This window comes from Felis catus, chromosome C2 (assembly GCF_018350175.1).
Source record: "Felis catus isolate Fca126 chromosome C2, F.catus_Fca126_mat1.0, whole genome shotgun sequence".
Classification (NCBI taxonomy): domain Eukaryota; kingdom Metazoa; phylum Chordata; class Mammalia; order Carnivora; family Felidae; genus Felis; species Felis catus.
In genome coordinates this window covers 83,816,189-83,826,033 of record NC_058376.1, presented here as the reverse complement: position 1 = coordinate 83,826,033, position 9,845 = coordinate 83,816,189, and the positions used below count along the sequence as shown (strand labels likewise).

The 9,845-nt window shown below is 40.1% G+C and overlaps 1 protein-coding gene across 2 annotated transcripts in view; it reads right to left on the bottom strand.

The window, feature by feature from the left end:
* Positions 1-9,845, bottom strand: part of MCF2L2 (MCF.2 cell line derived transforming sequence-like 2) — a 270,244-nt gene that overhangs the window by 101,436 nt on the left and 158,963 nt on the right. For both annotated transcript variants that reach the window (XM_045037208.1, XM_023260362.2), the window contains one exon: positions 342-427. In XM_045037208.1, the coding sequence (XP_044893143.1) occupies positions 342-427 (86 nt within the window). The remainder of the gene's footprint in view (positions 1-341; positions 428-9,845) is intronic.

Below are 9,845 nucleotides of genomic sequence, written 5' to 3'. Positions count from 1 at the left end.
TGTATAAATTGTGTGTTTAGGGAACCTATTGCCTTTAAATGCTTTGAAACCAAGAAGTCAATCAATATCAACATTAGTTTACATTTACTATTTTCTTGATAATTCATCTTTTAAAATACTGAGTATCCTTGGAACTTGGTTTATATCATTTTCAGCTCTTGCTTGTTGCTTTTATGAGATCCATGGGTTTATTCTCAGTACACATGTGAAGGTTACAGAAAACTATATGTGATTTTATCTGGGAAAAATGAGTGACAAGATTTAAAACGGAGGATACCTCCCCTCCTTCCCCACCACCTCTAGGGGTTCAAACGACTCCTACCAGGGATCTGGAATCTTACCTGGAGGGGGAAAGATGTGCAGGGCCGTCAAGCTGCTCTGGCTCAGGGTTTGCCCCATCGGGACTGCTTTCCAGTATTTCTTCATTCTGAAGTGAAAGAAACGTTGGTAAAATAGTCTGTCTTATTTGGGAGCTCTATGTTTTTCTTTCCCCCAATTTATTTGTTATGTTTGTTTTTGTTTTGAGTTTTCTAGATGGGCACCATGTCCAGTCTCTCATCTTTTTCTTTCTTGGGTTTTTCTCAACCCCTCTGTGGATCTGTTACAGTTTGCCTTTCAGGCTTTCTTTAGAAACATCAAAAATATCTTTCTTTTTTTTAATATATATTAAATTTTTTTATGTTTTTATTTTATTTTTGAGAGAGAGACAGGTGCCAGTGGGGGAGGGGCAGAGAGAGAGAGGGAGACACAGGATCTGAAGCAGACTCCAGGCTCTGAGCTGTTGGCACAGAGCCCAATGCGGGGCTCCAACTCACGGACCGCGAGATCATGACCTGAGCCGAAGTCAGATGCTTAACTGGCTGAGCCACCCAGGTGCCCCAAAAATATCTTTACCAAAAGCAAGTATCCTTTTTCCTTAATAATGTATGGTCATTAATATTGTACTCCTTCCCCTCCCCAGTTGACTTGCAATAAAGATTCAGAGTTTGAGCTAAAGGGAACAGTAAAGAGATCATTTGCCTCAATATCTCCATTTTTTTTTTCCTTTCGGGGTAAGAAGTCAAGATCTGGAGAAGTTGCAACCTACCCAAGACCAGAAAGTGAGCTTAAAGACAGAGATGAGGTAAGCCCAGAGTCCACTTTTCACAGGCTGGTAATCGCAGGTCCAGTCTATCACACTGCGTCATAAAGCAGGTGGTTCCTCAGGTGTGCAGACTGGTCACCTGGCTCCAAGCCAGCTGCTGATCAGAAACTGTGTTCCACTACCTGTCAGCTCTGAGACCCTGGGCAAGCTCACTGAACCTCTCTGGCTTGATTTCCTCCTCTACAACATGGACCCCATGGCACTATCCACCACAGAGGGCTGTGGCTCTTTTTCAGAATAATATTAGACCTTTAGTTGTCAAAAAGAGGCAAAACTCACTTTGCTTTCAAGAAAATGCCATTTTAACAAGGAAGCAAATCTGTATAATACTGATAGCAACCAGTGTAGCGTAAAGGTATTGACTAATAACAAACAAGTAGATAATTAGCCAGCATTTGAATTCTTCCTGCTTGCCAAGTTCTGTTTAAATGAATTATTTTACACTGTCATAAAAGGGAAAGATTTTGAAAGGGCCCTCTTGCAAAAGTATTGTTCAAGGAAATTTAATGAGTAAACATAAAGATTCTATGTAAATTAGAGCTGGAAAATGAACAGTTTTCCCCAGACTAAGGAACAGATGAGAAGTCTTATAAACAGGTGAGAGTGATAGGCTCTCAGCTAGTTGTTCACCGTGCAAGAAGAGAGGTCTCTCTCTGGATTAACAGAAAACAGTCAAGGTGGGTTTTTTTTTTTTTTTAATTATTATGCACAATTCCATCCACAGAAACAGCAATTCAAAAATGCTGAATGAATGAAAGAAAAGCATGGATCTTTGATCTTTTTCATAGATGTCCTCCCAAATCTGGGAGAAATCTTTCCAGAAAGCAAGCTAAAAAATAATGGACTATTTGGTATACAAATTTTGCATTCAGCTCTAAAATACAAGGGCAATCTTAAATTCCAAGTTCATATTTTGGGTTTTTTTTTTAAAGTTAATTTATTTGTTTGAGAGAGAGAGAGAGAACAGGGGAGGGGCAGAGAGAGAGAGAGAGAGAGAGGGAGAGAGAGAGAGGGAGAGGGAGAGAGAGAGAGAGAGAGAGACAGAGAGAGAATCCCAAGCTGACTCCACTTTGACAGCTGTGCTGACAGCTTAGAGCCTGGAGCCTGCTTCGGATTCTGTGTTTCCCTCTCTCTCTGTCCCTTCCCCCATTCACACTCTGTGTGTTTCTCTCTCAAAAATAAATAAACATTAAACAATTAAAAATATATAATAGAATCTTCTTTTAAAGTAAGATATCATTTCACTAAGAATCTAAATTTTTAGTTCCCTCTATTACATATATTTGATCAGATACTAGTATAGATTTCTCATTTCAGTCAATATACAGAAGTAAATAGCGGTCCCTGGATTCAAACCAATCTAGTTATTTTTGCCACACTACCAAAGCTCTTTCTTCACATTTTCTATATAATGTTGAACTAATTACTATGGTGGTTAATGTTACATTGCATCCATTTCTTGTTCTTCCCCTGTGACGTTACTGTGCCTGAAGCACCTGCTGGACTTTGAGCTCTAGCCTTATTTGTCTTTGGATCCTCAACATGTAATATAGGACCTGCATAAAGAGTAACCACCATTACTAACAGAACTTCCTCTTACTGTATATTTGCTACTGTTTATAAAATGAACTGTGCTCTATCCAACTCTTTCGGTCTATTGTAAGTGTGGTAGACTGTAGAGTCTTTTATTTCATGACAACCTAACGACAAAAAATAACAATGACCCAAGGTGTGTAGGTATGGACTATCATCTTTTACAATGAATGATGATGTCCTACTGATTTATAGACTCAGACAGCTGGTGTCAGGGTAGAGAAAGAGTCCTCTGTCAATCAACTTTGATGAAATATAACACTGTTGCCATTGAGAATGTGATGGGAAGGATCCACAGCAGATCTGGGTACTGCTTTAATAACCTGCAGGGAGGTAGTTAACTATATGTATACCAAAGTTTTGCTAAGGTTTAGACAGATTAGTTGTGTTCTGATGCAGTAGCTTTCAAAGACTGGCCATGCCCCTCAAGAAAAACATCAAAATATACATACATAAATCACATATATTGTGATTTATAATAAGAAATATGTATTTGATCTTGTCCTGTTTTGGGTATAAATCTAAAACTTGTAATTTCCTAAGTGACAGCAGCCATGAAGGTGTCTTTTGTTATGTATAGCAAACCCCTTTCAACCAGACTAGAGTTTATGTTAATAAGGTGACTTTTGGAAAGCACCAAAGGATGGGGACTGGTTGCCAGGAGAACCAACTACGTAATCAGAGGGTTGGAACTTTCAGTTCCCCTGACCACCCCCACTTCCAGGAAGGGGAGGGGGGCTGGAGATTGAGTTCAATTACTGATGGCCAACGGTTTAATCTATCATGCCTATGTAATGAAGCCTCCACAAAAGCCCAAAAAGAGAGCCTCTGGGTCTGTGGACATTTGGAGATAGGGGGTGGGTAGTGGTTTGCTCAGAGAGCATAAGAGCTCTATGTCCCTTCCTTATACCTTGCCCTATGCACCTCTTCCATCTGGCCATTCCTGAATTGTATCCTTTTAAGATAAACTGGTAATCTACTAAGTAAAATGCTTCTCTGAGTTCTGTGAGTCACTCTAGCAAATTAATTGAACCCAAGGAGGGGGTCATGGGAAACTGATCTATAGCTGGTCAGTCAGAAGCACCAATGGCAATCTGGACTTTTCAAATGGCCTTTGAAGGGGCTGGGGGAGCAATGTTATAGGACTGAGCCCTTAACTTGTGGGATGTGATGCTATGTCTAGGTAGATAGTGTCAGAATTTAGTTAATTGCTTGGTAATGGTTGAAACACACACACACACACACACACACACACCCCAGACATACATAGAACCGATGTGATACACTCTATTTTTATATTAGGCTATCCTTGCTGTATTTTTAAATGTTATTTTTAAATGTTGTGAGCCCACCAAATTGAGTTCAACTATCACCACTGTGACCTGTAATTCAAAAACCTCTTACAGAGTGAAAAGAACACAAATTCTTCATGTGAGAGGTAGACTGGGTGGGAATCCTTGATTTACTTTTTATTTAAAAGTGGCCTTGGGCAAGACTTCTCTGCACCTTAATTCTCTCTCTGTAAAAGAGGGCTCACTGTATCTATATCAGAGGGTCGTCGTGGTGATCTGAGATAAGGAATTAAAGTACTTAGCACAAAGAAGACTTGATAAATGGCATTTATGGTTAGCTCTTTAAGATGTACTTTGTGGGGATTAAAATAAGTAAGTAATGTATGTAAACCACCAGGCACACCTGACCTGCAGTAATTCCTGGGCAGTTCCTACCTGCTCACATGTAATACAGACCCCATATTTCTCACTAGGTTGGAGGTGTTGGCCAAGTCACGTAAGCTGCCTGGACATCTATATTCTTCTGTATAAAATGAGGGAGATGTGTAAATTGGCTATGAAACATCCCTCTGTTTATAATATCAAATACCAACATAGGTGCTATTGCTTCCTATTTTGAGATGAAAGCTAAATTGTAGCCAGAGTACTTTGGAGAAGAAAAATTAACATAAGCTTCCTGAAAGCTCTAGAAGGAAGACTACATATTTAAATAAATGCTTGCTTTTTATCCCAGATATTGGCCCTTTTGTTCCTTTTATCTTAAATAATGGACCAAGAAAATTGACCACAGACCAACCCACCCATTGCTGCTATATTTTTTGTTAGAGATTCCTTAGGAACCTCATTGGATTATAAAATGATGCTTTTTTAAAGCAGAGCAACAAGCTCCTGTGGAATCCTATCCTGTTTCCCTTCAGTCAACCCTGACTTGGAGTTGCCCCTAGGGTATCTCAAAGAGGGTAACTTTCTCAGCCAGTTGGAGATTTAAAAGGGAATTGACCCGTTAGCGACCCTATTAGAGAGCCAATCAGGTGGAAAAGCCCCTCTCCATTTATGTTCGTTTTATTCTGAAGAAAAAGGGTGGCACTAAAGGCAGGCAGGTTGCCAACTGCCCTGGACACAACATCACTCCCTGTACCCCCATTTCTACTCCAGTCTCTCCTCTTTTCAAAGTGACACCAACCCATATACAGGTTCTCTTAGGAGCACCTTGAATGATGACTTCCTGTGTCCTCTGAACAAACATGTAATCTAATTGATTTGTTTCCTCCATATTTTGAAAAAAGATGTGTTTCAAAACTGGGAAAATAGGCTAAATGCCTAGCTTGAAAGAATTTTATTTAAAAACTTTATTTAAATTTCTCTGGAGAATATATCTTTTTAAAAGTATCAATCAACTTTTTATTTTTAAAAAAAATTTTTTTTTCAACGTTTTTTATTTATTTTTGGGACAGAGAGAGACAGAGCATGAACGGGGGAGGGGCAGAGAGAGAGGGAGACACAGAATCGGAAACAGGCTCCAGGCTCCGAGCCATCAGCCCAGAGCCTGACGCGGGGCTCGAACTCACGGACCGCGAGATCGTGACCTGGCTGAAGTCGGATGCTTAACCGACTGCGCCACCCAGGCGCCCCTCAATCAACTTTTTAAAAGTCCCTACATTTTAAAAAAAGTATCAATAGTTGATTTTTAATTGATTATTAAAATATATTTTTTCTTCCCCAAAGGAGAGATAGCAACTAATCTGAACTGAATCAGATTAGTTTTTCCCTGAAGTTAAATGATTTCACTGTATGATTTTAGAGATTTTTGGAAAGCAATTTCAGTTCCAACTTTTTAAAAGTGGTGCTATCTGGTAACTCAAGGTGAAAGTATTGTTTTTTGTATTATCACATTTCTTTTTTTTTTTTAATTTTTTTTCAACATTTTTTATTTATTTTTGGGACAGAGAGAGACAGAGCATGAACGGGGGAAGGGCAGAGAGAGAGGGAGACACAGAATCGGAAACAGGCTCCAGGCTCCGAGCCATCAGCCCAGAGCCGGACGCGGGGCTCGAACTCACGGACCGCGAGATCGTGACCTGGCTGAAGTCGGACGCTTAACCGACTGCGCCACCCAGGCGCCCCTGTATTATCACATTTCTTAAAAAGAGAAGCTACTCTGGTGGCTCAGTCAGTTAAGCATCTGACTCTTGATCTCAGCTCTGCTCTTGATCTCAGGGTCAAGAGTTTGGACCTGCTTGGGCTCCCAATATGAAAGAGAGAGAGAGAGAGAGAGAGAGAGAGAGAGAGAGAGAGAGAGAGAGAGAAGCTTCTTGACTTCAGTGTGAGAAAAAAAATAAGGCAGATAAGGGGCTAAACCACCCTCTTCGTTTAAACATAAACAGTGATCATTACAAGAAGTATTTAAACATTTTACAGCATTACAAATTCATTATGAAAACCAGAGAAAATCAATGAAGAGGTAGGACAAGTAAGAGTTATTGAAAAATGGGGGCGCCTGGGTGGCTCAGTCAGTTAAGCGTCCGACTTCGGCTCAGGTCATGATCTCACGGTCAGTGAGTTCGAGCCCCACGTTGGGCTCTGTGCTGACAGCTCAGAGCCTGGAGCCTGCTTCAGATTCTGTGTCTCCCTCTCTCTCTGACCCTCTCCCATTCATGCTCTGTCTCTCTCTGTCTCAAAAATAAACATTAAAAAAAATTTAAAAAAAGAATTATTGAAAAATGATACAATGGTAGGCTGTAGGGGAGGACAGTGGGGAAAAAGGAAAAGGAAAACTCTCCAAAGGCCATTCAACTTCCAGCCTCAGTCCAGGGTGGTCTTACAGACAAAGTCCCAGAGAGAAAAACGTTAGCCTTCGGAAGGGATAGCTATGCCTTTTCCTCTCCATTGCTGGAACTTCTGGGGAAAGGTGAACCCGTCTTTTTTTCCCCCCCAGATTCAGTGGGTTCTGACATAGGGAATAGGAAGAACTTTTGAAAAACAGGAACCACTTAGAGATCTATCCTGGGAACAGATTTCTAGCTGGCTTGTCTGCCCTGTTTGCTCTATCTCACCGACCTTTTCCAGCACATCTTCCTACTCTTCATTGCCTGAAGAAGCCACTCACTGCCTTTGGATAATAGGGCAGTCAGGGCAGTCTTTTTTTTTTTTTTTTTTTTTTTTAATGGCAAGTATTTCCAGAAGAGTCAAGGAACTGTCAGTCACTCATCATCCATGCATTGCTATGAACTACCTCATTCAGATATTCTCCTGCCTCTAGTCCAGATCAGCTACATTGGGAGGGGGCTTCCAAGAGGGAGAGGAGAGGAGAGGAAGGTTTTAGCACATTTTATAGACTAATGCCCTTTGGAGAAGGGCAGGCTTGAGGAGACATGCATGAGTAGTCCTGAGGCTTTGTGGAAATGGGAAATGATTAGAGAAAGATAGGGGAATGGGTCCCAAAAGCAAACTTCTCTTATTTCAAAAATTTTCCAGGATCTCTTTTATCTAAGGTCTTGAATTTCCCAGCTAGTTTTGTTAGTAATTAGTTCAATGTTCTCAATACTTAAATTGGTGTTTAAAGGATGGACTAAAGCTAAACAATGTGTATAATATTTTGTTTATGGGAAGAGTGTCTTCTTAAAAAACTGTAACATTGTTTTAACAATGATTTACAAGTCTGTAGTTCTGTTTAAAATATCCAGAAATTGAGAAACATGTTGCAAGATACCTTTCTTCCATTCCCAAACCGAGAAAATGTGAAGGAAATAAGTGTGTCAAGGACATTGAAAAGAAGTTGCCCATATATCCTGAATTTTCTCAAGCTGTTTCTTTTTAATTTTTTTAAGGTTTATTTATTTTGAGGGAGAGAGAATACGTGTGCATGAGAATGGGTGAGAGGCAGACATAGAGGAAGAGAAAGAATCCCAAGCAGGCTCTTCACTGTTAGCACAGAGCCCAGCGTGGGACTTGATCTCATGAGCTGTGAGATCATGAACTGAGTGGAAATCAAGAGTTGGGCAAAATCAAGAGTGGGGCGCTTAACTGACTGAGCCACCCAGGCACCCCTCAAGCTGTTTGATTTCATGTGATTTTAACCTCAATGCATAAATGTCAGGGTAACTTAATTTGTATATGTCTGTAAATCTTAACTCATGAATAAAACCAAAAGTTTGTAAAGTGCTTTATTAGACCAATCTTTGGTCCCTAACCTAGTTCACAAATAATTTCCACATAACTTTAAGGCCAGTTGGCCGACTCTTATTGGTGGGAAGGGGGATGGGCTACAGCTAATAGAAAGATAAGGTGTGGGTTGCTGTTGCAGATCTATAAAACCCTACAGATGTTGGACTCAGCTTTCATAAGTCCTCACTTCCTACTGTTCCTTCTGAGTGCTCTATATTAGTCAACAAATTCATCCAATGAGGAATCCAAGATGGAAACCCCAAAGTATTTTCAATATCTTCTTTCTTTTCCCTGTCTATTAAATAATCTCTTCTCTTTCTTCTCTGCTTTGATCTACTCCTCCATACATCACACTTTGTCTGACAGTCTAGTGTATTCTGGGCACTGGGAAGAATATCTAGATTGACAGATATAAGCTCTGCCCATCTACCTTTCTCTGTCATTAGTAGGCTCTCAACATTAGAGTCTCATCTAGACTGTAACAGCTGCTGGCAGCTGGTCTGCCTGCCTGCCTTCCCGTGTACTCTTCATTGTCATACCAGAGTCATCTTTCTAATACATAGGTGCCCTTCCTGGCAACAACTCCTAACCAAAGCCTTCAGCAACCTGTTTTCGTCTATCTGTCTATCTTTCTCAAACCACTCCCAGAAGAGCCTATGCCCTTCAGACTTCTGACACTTTATATCCTTCCCCATCTTTGCTTTCCTTCTCCATCTTATCCACCTTTCAAAGTTGTATTTATTTTTCAAAGTTAAATTCAAATGCCATCTCCTCTGTAAAAATATCCCCAATCTCCTAATTATGAACTGTTGTGTCTTCCGCCATCTAACATGTTATACTCCTTTTCCTGGAGGTATGCCATTTTAGTCTACATTATAAATTACTGGAAATACATTATTTCCTTCATGAAACTTGTAAGTTCCTTAAGCTTAGGCCCCAACGTTAGAATAATTTCCGTACGACCTATAGCAATTGCTTTGAGATCTATTAAATGAAGTTGAATAGGATGCCCAGATTGGACCAATCAAATATTTTAGTCATCTCAGTTTTTTATTTGTCAAAGAGCAAAGTCAACAGTGGCCTTCACTGTTATTATCTTCTTTGTCATATAGCTCTCTCAGTGAAAATACATTCTCATAGATTAATATAATCATGCCTTCACTTCACTAAGTATTGGACTCTATATTAGCCTAAGAGATCCATATCCACCTTAATGAGTTCTCCTTTAACCCAAGTCTTCATGACCTATAAATATAGCTTCTAAGCCAGTGTGACCCAAAAATGCAATCTTTATACCACCTGCATTCTAGTTACCAAATTAAATTTTTTTTTTTAATTTAAAAGTTAAAACTTCAGATTCCTGGGGGCACTCAGTAGGTTAAGTTTCCAACTCTTGATTTCATCTCAGATCGTGATATCATGATTTGTGGGATGGAGCCCCACATCGGGCTTTGTGCTGACAGCACAGAGCATGCTTGGGACTCTCTCTCTCTCCCTCCCTTCTGCCCCTCCCCCACTCATATTTTCTCTCACTCTCTCTCTCAAAACAAATAAATAAACTTTTCATTTTGTTTTCTTTCTAGCCCTACTGAATCAGAATCTCTGAGGGTAGAGCTTGAGAATTTGCATTATTAATAAGCTTCTCAGGGCTG